General features: G+C 42.4%; 1 protein-coding gene across 4 annotated transcripts in view; it reads left to right on the forward strand.

Moving 5' to 3' along the window:
- gpc5a (glypican 5a) overlaps window positions 1-17,548 on the forward strand; it is a 921,338-nt gene that overhangs the window by 599,741 nt on the left and 304,049 nt on the right. For all 4 annotated transcript variants that reach the window (XM_048532912.2, XM_048532913.2, XM_048532914.2 and 1 more), the window contains one exon: window positions 9,438-9,606. In XM_048532912.2, the coding sequence (XP_048388869.1) occupies window positions 9,438-9,606 (169 nt within the window). The remainder of the gene's footprint in view (window positions 1-9,437; window positions 9,607-17,548) is intronic.

Genomic DNA, 17,548 nt, shown 5'->3' on the forward strand with positions numbered 1-17,548 from the left:
ACACCACCGCTTCTGATAGTGCATTCCAGGCTCCTACCACTTTCTGCATGAAAACCTTCCTTCATACATGTCCCTTAAACTTTTACCCCCCTCACCTTGAACATGTGCCCCCTTGTAATTGAAACTTCAACCCTGGGAAAAAACCTCTGGCTATCCATGCTCTCTATGCCTTTCATAATTTTGTTGCCCTCTATCAGCCTCTCAGCCACCGTCTTTCCTGAGAAAACTATCCTAGTATTTTCAACCTTTCCTCATAGCAATTGCCTTTGAGACTGGGCAACATCCTGGTGAGCCTTCTCTGTACTTTCTCCAAAGCTTCCACACCCTTCTGGTAGTGTAGCAAACAAAACTGCACACAATATTCCAAACGTGGCCGAACAAGGGTTTTACATGTTTACAACATGGTTTGACAACAATACTCCATGCCCCAGCCAATGAAGGCAAGCATACCACATGCCTTCCTAATCACCTTGGCCACCTGTGTTACCACTTTTAGGGAACTGTGGAGCTGCACATCCAGATCCATCTGTATGTTAATGTTCCTAAGGATTCTACCATTTACAGTATAATTCACAACTAAATTTGATCCTCCAAAATGCATCACCACATATTTGTCTGGATAAAATTCCATCTGCCATTTCTGTGCCTAAGTCACCAATCTATCTATATCCTGTTGCATCCTTCCTTAATCATCGGCACTATCAATAACTCCACCAATCTTGTGTCACCTGCAAACTTGGTAATCAGACCACCCACATTTTCCTCCAGGTCTTTTATATATACTACAAACAACAGGGGACCTAAGACTGATCCCTGTGGAACACCATGAGTTACTGGTCTCCAATCTGAAAAGCAGCCTTCCACCACTACCCTCTGTCTTCAATGACCAAGCCAATTTTTTCTCTATCTAGCCAGCCTGCCTGAAGCCCATGTGATTTTAATTTTTTTACCAATGTGCGATGTGGGACTTTATCAAACGCCTTACTGTCTGTATAAACTACACCCACAGCCCTTCCCTCATCAACTATATTTGTTACCTCTTCAAAAAATTCAAAAATCAGGTTGGTGAAACATGACCTTCCCTGTACAAGCCCATGCTTAGTTGAGGGAAAAGGAGGCCACATCTGAGGCATCTCAGTGGAAAGTGGCAACATCAAAGCAGATCTGTTGATGGCTTAATATGTGTGTCTGGTTCATGTGGGTTGAGAGGAGATCCGTAAGAGGCATAAATTGAATGGATGAAGCATGGGGATGAGATGGAGTCAAGGTTCAAGGCCTATGAAAATAATATGAATTACAAAATGTCCTCAAGCACCACCGTCTATTATCATTTCTCCAAACTGAAAGACAGATATTCACCATTTTTCCTGACACTCAGCTAACTTTGTATTCAGATTCTTTTATTTCTGCAACTGCATTTCCTCATCTGAGTTATTCTTATAGATTATAGAAAACTGAGGCTCATTAAGTAACCTATTTATTCCTTATTATAGTTTTTGTCTGTCAATCACTCCACAATCTGTGTTAATTTATAAGAAATGGAAATGATGCACATTGAAGTAGTCTGAAGCATGACCATAAATAATTGTAGACAATGTCAAGTCTGGAAGGATGGAAAGTGCTAAATCAAATTGAAGTGCTGTTTCTTGAGTTTTTGATCAGCTTCATCCAGGGGACCATGGACAAAAAAGTCAGAGTGTGAGTTTAATGAAGAAATGGTACATAGAATCAAGAGATGTAGAGTCAGTATGTAGAGCTGAGAAATTCTAAGGGTAGAAAGACCCTAATGGGAGTTATCTACAGGCCCCCAAACAGTAGTCAGGATGTAGGGTGCAAGTTGAATCAAGAGTTGAAATTGGCCTGTCGCAAAGGTATCACTAAGTTGTTATGGGAGATTTCGACATGCGGGTAGACTGGGAGAATCAGGATGGTGCTGGACCCCAAGAAAGTGAGTCTGTGGAGTGCCTTAGAGATAGATTCTTAGAACAGCTAGTACTGGAGCCTACCAGAGAGGAGGCAATTCTGGATCTGGTGTTGTGCAATGAACCGGATTTGATCAGGGACCTCAAAGTAAAGGAGCCATTAGGAGGCAGTGACCATAATATGATAAGTTTTAATCTGCAGTTTGAGAGGGAGAAGGGAGAATCGGAAGTGTCAGTATTGCAGTTGAATAAAGGGAACTATGGAGCTATGAGGGAGGAGCTGGCCAAAGTTCAATGGTATAATACCCTAGCAGGGATGGCAGTAGAACAACAATGGCAGGTATTTCTGGATAAAATGCTGAAGGTGCAGGATCAGTTCATTCCAAAGAAGAAGAAAGATCCTAAGGATAAGCAGGGGCGGCCGTGGCTGACGAGGGACGTTAAGGACTGTATAAAGATAAAAGAGAAGTATAACATGGCAAAGATGAGCGGGAAGCCGGAGGACTGGGAAGCTTTTTAAGGAGCAACAGAAAATAACTAAAAAGGCAATACATGGAGAAAAAATGAAGTACGAAGGAAAACTGGCCAAAAATATAAAGGAGGATAGTAAAAGCTTTTTTTAGGTATGTAAAAAGAAAAAAATGGTTAAGACTAAAATTGGGCCCTTGAAGTCAGAAACGAGTGAATTTATTATGGGGAACAAGGAAATGGCAGAAGGGTTGAATAGGTACTTTGGATCTGTCTTCACTAGGGAAGACACGAGCAATCTCCCAGATGCAATAGTGGCTGAAGGACCTAGGGTAATGGACGAACTGAAGGGAATTTATATTAGGCAGGAAATGGTGTTGGATACATTGTTAGGTCTGAAGGCTGACAAGCCCCTGGGACCTGATGGTCTGCATCCCAGGATACTCACAGAGGTGGCTCTAGAAATCGTGGACGCATTGGTAATCATTTTCCAATGTTCTATAGATCCAGGATCAGTTCTTGCGGATTGGAGGGTGGCTAATGTTGTCCCACTTTTCAAGAAAGGAGGGAGAGAGAAAACAGAAAATTGTAGACGGTTAGCCTGACGTCAGTGGTGGGAAAGATGCTGGAGTCAATTATAAAAGATGAAATTACGACTCATTGGATAGCAGTAACAGGATAGGTCAGAGTCAGCATGGATTTACGAAGGAGAAATCGTGCTTGACTAATCTTCTGGAATTTTTTGAGGATGCATTAATGAAGATGGACAAGGGAGAACCAGTGGATGCAGTGTACCTGGACTTTCAGAAAGCCTTTGATAAAGTCCCGCATAGGAGATTGGTGAGCAAAAGTAGGGCACATGGTATTGGGGGCAAAATACTGACTTGGATTGAAAATTGGCTGGCTGACAGGAAGCAAAAATATACATTAATGATATAGACAAAGGCATTAAAAGTAATATTAGCAAATGTGCTCATGACACAAAGCTGGGTGGCAGTGTGAAATGTGAGGAGGATGTTATGAGAATACAGGGTGACTTGGACAGGCTAGGTGAGTGGACGGATGCATGGCAGATGCAGTTTAATGTGGATAAATGTGTGGTTATCCACTTTGGTGGCAAGAACAGGAAGGCAGATTACTACCTAAATGGAGTCAAGTTAGATGAAGGGGAAGTACAACGAGATCTAGGTATTCTTGTACATAAGTCAATGAAAGCAAGCATGCAGGTGCAGCAGGCAGTGAAGAAAGCTAATAGCATGCTGGCCTTCATAACAAGAGGAATTGAGTATAGGAGCAAGGAGGTTTCCTGCAGCTGTAGTGGTGAGACTGCACCTGGAGTATTGTGTGCAGTTTTGGTCTCCAGGTTTGAGGAAGGACATTCTTGCTATTGAGGGAGTGCAGTGTAGGTTCACGAGATCAATTCTCAGAATGGTGGGGCTATCATATGTCAAAAGATTGGAGCGACTGGGCTTGTATACACTTGAGTTTAGAAGGATGAGAGGGGATCTGATTGAGACGTATAAGATTATTAAGGGATTGGACCTTCTGGAGGCAGGAAGCATGTTTCTGCTGATGGGTGAGTCCAGAACCAGAGGACACAGTTTAAAAATAAGGAGTAGACCATTTAGAACAGAGTTGAGGAAAAACGTCTTCACCCAGAGAGTGGTGGACATATGGAATGCTCTGCCCCAGAAGGCAGTGGAGGCCAACTCTGGATACTTTCAAGAAAGAGATGGATAGAGCTCTTAAAGATAGTGGAATCAAGGGTTATGGGGATAAGGCAGGAACAGGATACTGATTGTGGATGATCAGCCATGATCATAATGAATGGTTGTGCTGGCTCGAAGGGCCGAATGGCCTACTCCAGCACCTATTGTCTATTGTCTATTGTAATCTACAGATTATAAACCCTTGAGGACCTGTTCCTTAATTTCATTCTGAGTGCTTGGTAATATCAAAACAGGTCGTCCTTCCTAGCTTTCCCCTGTGTTTTTTGCCCCAACATTGACCACAACAACTGGATCCTTGCTCTCCAGCTCTAATATCCTTTCAAACCAGTCAGAGATGTCCCTTACCTTGTGGCACCAGAGAGGCAACACACTATGTGGGACTCTTGATCTGGCTTACAAAGGATGCTATCGATTGCCCCAGTCCCCCACAACTACCACTTGTCTTTTTGTTCCTTCCTCCTGAATGGTGTCTTGTACCATGGTGTAGCAGGCAGTTGGCTCATCCTCCCTACAGCCCTTTTCCTCAACGTCCCAGGGAGCAAGAACCTCATATCTGTTGGACAAGGTCAAGAGCTGTGGCTCCTCTATTCCTGAATACAGGATCACTCTATCTGCCTCACTTGCAATCGCACCCTACTGCACCTGACCATTGACCGAATGTGAAGCATTTAATCTACCAGGTGTGACCGCCTCACAAAACAAAGTGCCCAGGTACTTCTCCCCCTCCCGGATATACCGCAGTATTTGAAGCTCAGATTCCAGCTCATCAACTTTGAGCTGAAGTCCCACTCCTGGTGGACTAGGCCACAATCCCCAAGATCAGTTAGTTTCATACTCTGTGCTGCTGCTCCATGCTGCAATTCCTTGAAGACTAGCTTCTGTGGGAAGCTAAGGAAGAGATTGCTGGGCCCCTTGCTGAGATATTTGTATCATCAATAGCAACAGGTGAGGTGCAGGAGGACTGGCAGTTGATGAATGTGGTGCCACTATTTCAGAAAGGTGGTAAGGAAAAACCAAGGAATTATAGTCTGATATCAGTGGTGGGAAATTGTTGGAAGGAATTCTGAGTGACAGGATTTACATATATTTGGTAAGGCAAGGATTGATTAGGGATAGTCAACATGGCTTTATGCATGGGAAATCATGCCTCACTAACTTGATTGAGTTTTTCGAAGAAATAACAAAGAGAATTGATGAGGGCAAAGGCATTGGACGTTGTCTGTATGGATGCCTTGACAGAAAGTCACTCATCTAAGTGTCATCTGCGAACTTTGATACACAACAAAGAAACAAAGAAACCTACAGCACAGGAACAGGCCCTTCGGCCCTCCAAGCCTGCGCCGATTTAATCCTCTGTCTAACCTGTCGTCTATTTTCTAACGGTCTGTGTCCACAACTCTAAAGCATCTATGTAAGTTGTAAACAACTGCAGCCCCAAGTCTGTTTCCTGACGCACACCACCAGTCACTGATTGCCAACCAGAAAAACACACATTTATCCCTGTTTTTGCTTTCTGTTAGTTAGCTAATCTTCCATCCAAGCTAATACATTACTTTTAACGACATACACCTTTAATTTGTGCAGCAGCCTTACATGTGGTATCTTGTTTAATGCCTTCTGGAAATCCAGATTCAGCACATCCACTGGTTTGACCTGCCTTTGAAACCATGGTCTCTTCATTCACAGCTGGAGTTTCCACATTCTGTCAAGTTTTTCAAGAACATGCACCTAACCTGTCTTGCCCACAGCAATCATCCTACCTTCACCCCCTCAACATCTGACAGAAATGTAGCTCCCCTCATTCCTCCACCCCAAGACTGATTACGCCCCAACAGTGATCACCTCTCCCTCAACTTGCCTTCTCACCCCTCAGCAATAGTGTTCTTCTTCCTCCACAATCCAGAAAATGCTTAGATGCTGTCTGCCCTTTCTCTCTGATCTCAGTTGTGACAATGCCCACCCTCCTGAATCGGTCAGACAGTAGCTGTGGATTTGGGCAAATGAATCAGGAGAACACATGCAGGACAGGCTAGGGGTGGGGGCACGAGTGGGTCGGGAGTGGGAATGAGCACTGTTCATGTCCTGAAAGGAGGATGCACACTGACCAAGAGGCAAGGAGTGATGATTATTGGCATGTTGGGCTGAGCAGTGGTGTGTGTGCTGAAGTGCTGATTTGCCAAGAGTTCCTCTGTTCAACAAGCTTTAGATTAGCTCAGTAGTTAGTCTATGTAAACACCATGTAAATGTATAAAAAAATCAGAATAATTATAGGATAAACAGGATATGTTTACATTGTTCCAGCCAATCAAGGAGCAATTCAAGTCAGACCAGAAATCAGATTCTTAATTTCCCAATGCCACCAATGTACTTACATCAGGCTCCGGGATGACGCACTTCAGTTAGTTAATACAGATGTTCTTAATGCTTTTGAGAAAGATTTTCTATTACCAGCTTAAATGCGAAAGTTAGGGTATGCAACACCACCAAACTGCTGGCAGATTGGCCCAGTGTTTCACAAGTGATTTTAACAGAATAAAATGTAATTTAATTCATATGGCCACCTCAAAGCACAACATGCCTAAACACTGCAGGGAAATTAATGAATGCAGCGGGTAAATCATAGAATGCAAACAGTATGGAAGCAGGCTTTCAGGCTCTTTGAGACAATACTCGCCCTCTGAAGAGCATCCCACTCAGATCCAGACCCACCCCCCCAACACTATCCCTATAGCCCTGCTTTTCCCATGGGTAATCCACCTAATCTATACATTCCTGGGCTATTTGGCATAAACATTGCACCCAATCCACAAATCTTTGGACTGTGGGAAGAAACCAGAGCACCCAGAGGGAGACATGGGGAGAACGTGCAAGGGCTGCATGGACTGTCATCCGAGGGTGGAATCAAACCAGGGTCTCTGGTGCTGTGAGGTAACAGTGCTAACCACTGCCACAAAGGAAACAGATCACTAAAGGCCTATGACCAGAATAAACTAAAGCTAAAGCCTAGATAACAAAGAGTGGAGCTGGATGAACACAGCAGGCCAAGCAGCATCTCAGGAGCACAATAGCTGACGTTTCGGGCCTAGACCCTTCATCAGAGAGGGGGATGGGGAGAGGGAACTGGAATAAATAGGGAGAGAGGGGGAGGCGGACGGAAGATGGAGAGAAAACAAGATAGGTAGAGAGGAGAGTATAGGTGAGCTATCTCACCTATACTCGTCTCTCTACCTATCTTGTTTTCTCTCCATCTTCGGTCCGCCTCCCCCTCTCTCACTATTTATTCCAGTTCCCTCTCCCCATCCCCCTCTCTGATGAAGGGTCTAGGCCCGAAACGTCAGCTTTTGTGCTCCTGAGATGCTGCTTGGCCTGCTGTGTTCATCCAGTTCCACACTTTGTTATCTTGGATTCTCCAGCATCTGCAGTTCCCATTATCACTAAAGCTAAAGCCTGATGAGATTCATGTGTTATTCATGGGCACTTTGATAATAAACCAAAGTGCTGTGCTGAAAATGCAAGGAAGAAATGAATGTGTCTTTGTAATAAATACGAAGAGCCATGAGTGCTTGGTGTTGAATGGTATAACAGAGGGAATTAAATTTGTTGAGGTGGGGGCAAGTACCTCTTGCCATACATGGTAATAGATGGAGAAATGAAGATGTGTACTTTTCATGACTACTGCTGAGGTCCTTGAAATTCTTCCTGCACTGTATCCAAAACCCAGTCGCAATGCTCTGGAGCCGAGTACTTTGGAATTATCCTCAATGGCTGCTGCTGGGCATGCTTTAAAATCTCCCTTCCGCTGGCTGATAAGGGATGGTTGCTCTTCATCTTGGTCTATTTGAGATCTCTGTGGAAGTTTCAGAGACCCTTGAGGTTTTACTGGAACACTGTGAGGCTCTTTCATTCTGCAACATTCAACAAAGCTTCCCATGAAGAAATGCAAGAACACTTTATGAGATCCGTGACCCCCAGCTGACCCAGCTGCAACTGCACTTTATATTCATTAATAGCATGTGTACACCACTGGCTGGGTCCGCATTTTTTGTCTATTGTTAAGTATCCTGAAGAGGGTGATGGTGAGCCTGCTTCTTGAACCACTCCAGTCTATTTAATGCCAGTCACATGTTACACAACAGTGTTATTAGGGAAGGAGTTTCAAGATTTAGACTGAGTGACATTGAAGGAACAGCAAAATCTTTCCACGTCTGGATGGTGAAAGGTTGAAGAGGAACTTGCAGCTGGTGGTGTTCCCATCTATCTGCTTTCCATGTCCTTCTAGATGGTTGTGGGTGTGGCTCTAGAAGATGCTATCGAAGGAGTCTTGGTGAATTTCTGCAGTATATCTTGTAGATAGTTTTGAATTCCTAATCCCTTCTTGGAATTAAAGTCAGGGTCATATTTCTAAATCTTTTGAGTAGAGCAACAGAAATGTAACTATATCTCATAAGAAAACACTTTCTGATGTGATTTAAAATCTTCTGTGAGATAGTAAGAAGACAAGCATTTTTTGAGGTTCAAGTAAAAGTGCCCCAAGTTGAGGGCTCACAAAAAGAGTCCACACACCAGAGTCCTACAATTTACTGAAGTGAACAAAGACAAGAAAGATATGACTGACTCAAACAAGATCAGGTTCATAGAGTTGCTGGATTATCAGTTTCATTTCACTGTATTAAGTGCTTCTGTTCATAGACTGATACATTTTTGGCAGCAAAAATGATTTGCATACTCAACACAAATAATTAACAAATTAAAACATATTTTTCACAGGTCCATAGAAATTAAAATCAAAACAACAGTTCAAATTAAGCGTAGAACAATAATACATTAAGTTTTCATTTAAAAATGTTAAACAAAGAGGCCATAGAATGTGTTTGTTTTAGCTTGATAATATTTCTCCATTTCATGACACAGCATCATATTTTGCGAATAGAATCATAGACAGTTGAATGAATTTATTAATAGCTTGTGGTGAATAGTTCGTAATTTGTAAAGGATGTGTCTTGTAGAGACAGGAAAAAAACCATTAAGTTTTATTAAATTAACGCAAAGAATATTTGACATAAGCAACAACTTCTCACTTACTGTTGAAGTTATAAACAATACATATGCCAGTGTGTTTTTTTTCCCATATAGTGATTGATGATGTTGTATTTCTCCCATTTTCTACTTTGTTTTCAGATAGTGCACTTCCAGTTCAGTCTGACGATTTCCAACATTTTCAGGCTTTTAGTTACATTTTCGTAACTCTCATGTGCTTTAAACTAAAATGATGGTGAAGAGCAGTAGTACTCATATATTTGCAAATTGCTGTTCGCAGATGCTGCAGGGAAAAGTGATCCCCAAGTATGAGCAATGGCATTCAGCAGAAAAAGGCAGTGGGCAAGTAGATCACGATGACATCCAGGTCAGTGGAGACTGCGATGACGAGGATGGTTGCATTGGATCAGGAAACGGAGAAGTGAAAAAATCTTTCAAAGCGTCTGAATGTGAGTTTTTGTTAATGTTCAAGCTACCATTTTTCCACATTGATACCTTTAAAATAGATGTTTCCTAGAAAACTTAGATAATTTATTCATGATGCAAATGGTGTTTACAAAACCAAAAGTACTTCAGTGGAAAGAAAGTTGTAATATTGAATTTGTCTCCATATAAAAGGAAACTAAGCAAACAGTATCAATGGGTTTTTTTTGTTCCTTTACAGTTGAGTATCATTATTAAAATTTAGAAAATCAGAAAGAACAAATTGTCATCGAAATTAGTTTTAGCCCCCTTTTGTGCAACTAAGAGTTTAAAAATAACTTGATGTATGCTTTTGGATATCTGAAAGTGTTACTGTTAAACTAATGTTCACTATTTGTTTGTATGTGCAATTGAAAATGTTTGAAGTACATTTGTGGACTATTTCTCCTAGAAAAATGTTAGAGAAGGTATTATATCAGTCTGCATTGAGCAAACCTGTCCTCTCATGTATTACACTTAATACCAAGGCTACTTTCCATCCAGTGATGGTTGCTTTAAAGGGTATTGAGCAAAATATTATTAGCTCAATTCATGACAGTGAAAGCAGGAAGATGAGATCAATAGAAGTTATGCGCTGACCCCTGGGTAAGGCAAACTATGAATCAAAGATGCAGTGTTTGAGAACTTAAAGTGCTCAAGTATTTGAAGACCTAGTTGAAATCAAATGTAAACTGTTTATTTAGAAGTAACATTACAAAAGACTGAACATCAATTTTATCTGTGTATGTAATCAGCATTCTATTCATAGAGAGAGACTGTCATTTGTCTGTCATGTCACTTGAGAAGTATGTTGGTCTAATGCCCCCAGTCACAGAAGGATTGATTTTGTACAAGTTTGCATGACGTCAGTTCAACGTGACTTGTATTGCTTTATACGATTATACAATGAATTTGCATGCAACAGAGCATTACCTCTATCACAGTAGAATTCTAAGAGTGCTTGAATGAAGGTACAGATAAGTCAGAGATATTTTTGATCAGGAATGTTAATTTCCCTAACTAAAAGCACAATGTTCAACCCTAAACCTTCTTTTCGGAAAAGAAAATGTTCTGCAACATTATCAGCAAAATGCAGGTACATCAATGTGCTTATACATTTTTACAACAGTGTCAGTCTATTATTAACTGATTTTTTTTTTGCTTCCCTGTTACTGCGTATGAAGGTGGAGGGCACATAAAATCCAGTGGATCGCCTTCCTTCTATGAACCTTCTCGCACATTCCAAGCAATTTGGAATTTTATGGGGGCAGGTGGAGGAAAAACTAGTGAAGCTTGGAAATGAATGGTACGTGTCCAATCTGCTCTTGTAAGCCATAAAATGGTAGCCCGGTACAAGACGTTTCCAGACTTTACATTTCATTTTCCTTCTGGGGCCAGCAAGGATGAGACATTGGATGAACCGGCCAACTTTGACCCTGCTCAACCTCACAACAACCTTCTCTCATTCCCCTTTTTGTGATCCCTGAGCCTGGGTTTACCTGGTCACCTTAAAGTGATGTGACCATTGGTAATCCGAACTGTGGCCAGTGTTCCCAGTGATGTTGCAGAGATGACAGAGCTGTGAACCATCTGATTGGCTGGCACCCATTTAAGATGCAACTTTCCTTTTAGGATATGGGTAGAGGTCAAACCTTGAAACAATGGACTCGGTTCACTGCACTAATTTTTGCAGGGCACCCATTAGGCTGGTACATGGGCTTCTCCCACCAGCCTTTTAGTTGGAAAGAGCGGATAGTGGCAAGATCAGTGACAACCATGAGATTCAACCCCGTATTGGTACACAAATATGAAACAAAATTGCTGAAACCTTATGAAAACAGTACCTCTTTTGAGTGGATAATACCCTGGTGACCAGAAAACATACTAAATTTACAAAAATTGTAATTAAAATTCAAGAGCAGCTTCCTCAGATATCATGTAGTGTCTCCAGATCAATCAGTGAGCATTTATGCCTAGGTCTGTTTCTAGCACAGGGCTGGTGTATCCATTTCAAAGATATAAATAGTCTTTTTGATAAAAATTTGGAGCCTTCAGGATTGCTCTGAAGATTCCAGGAATTAAAGATGGAAAGTGGATCTGTGGAAAAATTGTGGGAATATTTTTTGAAAATGACATTTTTTATACATGTTGTTTAAGCACCTAGGTTATTATTTACAAAAACATTGGAGATGGGAAAACACACTGTTTGCTGAACTTTAACAGTGAGACATGTGACAAAATCTTCATAAATAAGTCCAGTTACAGTTGACCACTGCATTTTGAATTCACTGTTTGCCTGATAGTAGCAGGAAATGGCAAAAGCATGAAACCCCATACCACCAAAAAGAAAGTTTGATTGTTAAAGCAGCTCATTCTCTTACTCCCCTTCCAATCATTGTCTTTACTCTCAAAAGAACCACAGTTGCTTCAAGAGAATAAAACTCTGACATTTATTCATCAGTCAGTGTTCTGTACATGCAGAAATTTCTTTACCTTGTACTGTATTTTATGACCATTATTTCCCGAAAAGTATTCCCTCCCCAAAACTGACTGTATATAAGTTATGCATTTTAAGTTTTGCCTAGCAATACAAAAAATGTGATTGTGTAAATTACCCAGAAAAATTAATAGTACCATTGTTTGTTTTTCTGTTATTTCTATTCCTTTTCTTCTTTTTTCTCTTATTTTCATCTTTGACCTATTGTCCAACAACTCTTTTCTTGTAAAATTATATAGGAAAGGAATTAGTGCCGAGTTTTAAAGGGAGTTGACCATGGAAGGAAGCACATGATTTCATGCTTTGCTGTGTTAAAATCTGTCTGCTCTGGAGTTTTGTCAAATTACTCAATCTATCAGCTTTTCTTTAGCATTTTTATGCTCCCAAGTACACTGAATGTGATCCCACCATTTTTTGTGTCATTGGCAAACTTCGATATATGGCACTTTAATGTGTAAACCAAGTCACTTATGAGTATAGTGATGGATTCTTGCATGATACCATTAGTCTTCACAGAAATTATATGAATTTGACAAGAGGAAAATTAATTTCATGAGAAGATGATTGCATGGAAGTACAAGAAGTACAACACATTTGATATGCATATTGAACAGCAATGGTGAACAATGAAAGAAACTTTTAATAGCCCAAACATAATGTAAGAATTACTATACCCCAAAATAATATTCTCCCCCTCAAATTTATTTCTGTTCAATTGTTTAGCTATCCAATTCACTACTCTTGGCAGTAATGTCTTGTTAAAATAGGCAAGTTATAAATTGCAGCCATCCGCTATGTTGTTGTATTTCCCTCTAATCTGCAGTCTTCTGTACATCATTGTGTCTTGTGCCCTGAATTGCATTGCAGTTGTCTGTGTTACATACAGCTGAATGCTTTGCAGAATTGAATGGCACAAAATATTTGTCCAAGATTTTCCTGGGAATATGTCAAGGGAAGTTATTTCAGTGGAACTGGGAAATAAGAAAGAGATGATCACCTTGTTGGGATTGTACTATAGACCCCCAAATAGTCAGTGGGAAATTAAGAAACAAACTTGTAAGGAGATCTCAGTTATCTGTAAGAATGATAGGGTGGCTATGGTGGGGATTTTAACTTTCCAAACATAGACTGGAACTACCATAGTGTTAACTGCTTGAATGGAGAGTAATTTGTTAAGTGCATACAAGTAAACATTCTGATTTAGTGTGTGGCTGTACCTACTAGAGAAGATGCAAAACTTGGCCTACTCGTGGGCAATAAGGCAAGGCAGGTGACTGAGGTGTCAGTGAGAGAGCACTTTGGAGCCAGTGACCATAATTCGATTAGTTCAAAATAGTGATTGAAAACGAAAGACCAGATTTAAATGTCAAATTCCTAGATGCGAGCAAGGCCAATTTTTCATGGTATTAGGCAAGAACTTTCAAAAGTTGATTGGAGTTGTTTGCAGGTGAAGGGTCGGATGGAAAATGGGAAGCCTTCAAAAATGAGATAACAAGAGTCCAGAGACAGTGTGTTTCTGTTAGGATGAAGGGCAAGGCTGGTAGGTGTTGGGATTGGTGAATGACTGGAGAAATCAAGGTTTTGGTCAAAAGTAAGAAGGAAATATATTTCAAGTATAGGCAACGGAAATCAGATGATTCCCTAGAAGAGTATAAAGGCAGTAGGTGTACACTTAAGAGGGAAATCAGGAGGATAAAAAGGGGACATGAGATAACTTTATCAAATAGGATTAAGGTGAATCCAATGCAATTCTATTAAACATTAAGGACAAAAGGGTAACTAGGGAGAGAATAGGGTCCCTTAAAGATCAGCAAGGCCACTTAAGTGTGTAACCGCAGGAGTTGGGGCAGATACCAGTGTTTACTGCGAAGAAGGATATAGAGGATAGAGAACGTGGGGAAATAAATAGTGACTTCTTCAAAAATGTCCATACTGCAGAGCAGGAGGTTCTGGATGTCTTAAAGTGCATAAAGGTGGACAAATCCCTGGGACCTGATCACGCGTACCCTAGAACTCTGTGAGAAGCTAGGGAAGTCAATGTTGGGCACCTCACTGATATATTTACATCATAGATAGCTACAGGCAAGCTGTTGGAAGACTGGAGGTTGACTAATGTCGTGCCACTATTTATTAAAGGTGGTAAGGAAAAGTTGGGGAACTACAGACCAGTAAGGCCAAGCAGCATCTCAGGAGCACAAAAGCTGACGTTTCGGGCCTAGACCCTTCATCAGAGAGGGGGATGGGGAGAGGGAACTGGAATAAATAGGGAGAGAGGGGGAGGTGGACCAAAGATGGAGAGTAAAGAAGATGGGTGGAGAGAATATAGGGGTGGGGAGGTAGGGAGGGGATAGGTCAGTCCAGGGAAGACGGACAGGTCAAGGAGGTTGGATGAGGTTAGTAGGTGGATGGGGGTGCGGCTTGGGGTGGGAGGAAGGGATGGGTGAGAGGAAGAACCGGTTAAGGAGGCAGAGACAGGTTGGACTGGTTTTGGGATGCAGTGGGTGGGGGGGAAGAGCTGGACTGGTTGTCTGGTGCAGTGGGGGGAGGGGACGAACTGGGCTGGTTTAGGGATGCAGTTGGGGAAGGGGAGATTTTGAAACTGGTGAAGTCCACATTGATACCATTAGGCTGCAGGGTTCCCAGGCGGAATATGAGTTGATGTTCCTGCAACCTTCGGGTGGCATCATTGTGGCAGTGCAGGAGGCCCATGATGGGCATGTCATCTAAAGAATGGGAGGGGGAGTGGAAATGGTTTGCGACTGGGAGGTGCAGTTGTTTGTTGCAAACTGAGTGGAGGTGTTCTGCAAAGCGGTCTCCAAGCCTCCGCTTGGTTTCCCCAATGTAGAGGAAGCCACACCGGGTACAGTGGATGCAGTATACCACATTGGCAGATGTGCAGGTGAACTTCTGCTTAATGTGGAAAGTCATCTTGGGGCCTGGGATAGGGGTGAGGGAGGAGGTGTGGGGGCAAGTGTAGCATTTCCTGCGGTTGCAGGGGAAGGTGCCGGGTGTGGTGGGGTTGGAGGGCAGTGTGGAGCGAACAAGGGAAACCAAGCGGAGGCTTGGAGACCGCTTTGCAGAACACCTCGGCTCAGTTCGCAACAAACAACTGCACCTCCCAGTCGCAAATCATTTCCACTCCCCCTCCCATTCTTTAGATGACATGTCCATCATGGGCTTCCTGCAGTGCTACAATGATGCCACCCGAAGGTTGCAGGAACAGCAACTCATATTCCGCCTGGGAACCCTGCAGCCTAACGGTATCAATGTGGACTTCACCAGTTTCAAAATCTCCCCTTCCCTAACTACATCCCTAAACCAGCCCAGTTCGTCCCCTCCCCCCACTGCACCACACAACCAGCCCAGCTCTTCCCCCCACCCCCCCCACCCACTGCATCCCAAAACCAGTTCAACCTGTCTCTGCCTCCCTAACCTGTCCTTCCTCTCACCCATCCCTTCCTCCCACCCCAAGCCGCACCCCCATCTACCTACTAACCTCATCCCACCTCCTTGACCTGTCCGTCTTCCCTGGACTGACCTATCCCCTCCCTACCTCCCCACTTATACTCTCTCCACCTATCTTCTTTAGTCTCCATCTTCGGTCCGCCTCCCCCTCTCTCCCTATTTATTCCAGTTCCGTCTCCCCATCCCCCTCTCTGATGAAGGGTCTAGGCCCGAAACATCAGCTTTTATGCTGCTGAGATGCTGCTTGGCCTGCTGTGTTCATCTAGCCTCACATTTTATTATCTTGGAATTCTCCAGCATCTGCAGTTCCCATTATCTCTCTCTACAGACCAGTAAGCCTGACTTTGGTGGTGGGTAAGTTGTTGGAGGGAATCCGGAGGGATAGGATTTACATGAATTTGAAAAGGCAGGGACTGATTAGGGATAGTCAGTGTGGCTTTGTGTGTGGGAAATTGTGTCTCATGAACTTGACTGAGTTTTTTCAAGAAGTAACATAAAGGATTGATGAGGGCAGAGCAGTGGATGCGATCATATGGACTTCAGCAAGGCATTCGACAAAGTTCAGGTTCCTCATGATAGCCTGGTTAGCAACGTCAGATCACACGGAATAGAGGGAGAACTAGGTATTTGCATGTAGAACTGGCTGAAAGGTTGAAGACAGAGGCTGGTGATGGTTGAAGATTGCTTTTCAGACTGGAGGCCTGTGGCCAGCAGTGTATCACAAGGATTGGTGCTGGGTTCACTGCTTTTCATCATTTATATAAATGATTTAGATGTGGAATTAGGAGGCTGATGACACCAAAATTGGAGGTGTAGTGGACAGTGAAGAAGGTTACCTCAGAGGGCAACAGATTCTTGATCAGGTAGGCCAATTGGCCAAGGAGTAGCAAGTGGAGTTTAATTTAGATAAGCGTGAGGTGCTGCATTTTGTTGAGTTAAATCAGGGCAGGAATTAGACATTAATGGGAAGAATGAGGGTTGCTCATTTGAGCAAGGTGACCTAGAAGAGTAGGTACATAGTTCCTTGAAAGTGAAGTCTAAGGTAGATAGGGTAGTGAAGAAGGCATTTGGTGTGCTTGTCTTCATTGGTCAGTGCATTGAGTAAAGGAGTTGGGAGGTCATGTTATGGCTACAAGGCATTGTTTAAGCCACTTTTTGAATACAGCATACAGTTCTGGTCTTTCTTCCATAGGAAGGAGGTAGTGAAACTTGACAGGGTTCAGAAAAGATTTACAAAAATGTTGCTGAGGTTGGAGGGTTTGAGCTATAGGGAGAGGCTGAATAGGCTGGGGCTATTTTCTCTGGAGCATCAGAGGCCGAGGGGTGACCTCATAGAGTTTTATAAAATTATGAAGTGCATGGACAGGGTAAATAGACAAGATCTTTTCCCTGGAATGGGGCAGTCCAAAAGGAAGTGATACAATTACAACCCTTAAAAGGCATCTGGATGGGCAAATGAATAGGAAGTGTTTAGAACGATATGGGCCAAATGCTGGCAAACATGACGAGATTTATTTACGATATCTGGTTGGCATGGACGAATTAGACTGAGGGTCTGTTTTCTTGCCGTATATCTATATGACTGTAAAACATCTTCAACAACCACTCAGTAGAATGCAAAGTTAAAAGGCAATTTTTGAGCAGTACATTAGAATATGCACCTGGGGTTGACTTTCTGCCAGTGTGGGGAACCTGAAGCATTTTGTGATCTTGACCCCATGAATAATCCACATTATTAACAGATGTAATTTTAAAATACTCATTGGCTAAGTGGGCCAGTGGAGAGCTCTGCACCTAGAGAGGGAAGGTTAGATGGTGACTCCATTCTATAGGAAGGATGTTCTTACACTTGAGCGGGTGAGGAAAAGATTTACAAGGATATTGCCGGGATTGGAGTGTTTGAGTTATTGGAATAGTTGACTTTACACAGGCCTTCCATAAGTTGAGTATTCAAGGCCTTTTTCCCA

Source organism: Stegostoma tigrinum, chromosome 6, assembly GCF_030684315.1.
Source record: "Stegostoma tigrinum isolate sSteTig4 chromosome 6, sSteTig4.hap1, whole genome shotgun sequence".
In the NCBI taxonomy this organism is placed as follows: Eukaryota; Metazoa; Chordata; class Chondrichthyes; order Orectolobiformes; family Stegostomatidae; genus Stegostoma; species Stegostoma tigrinum.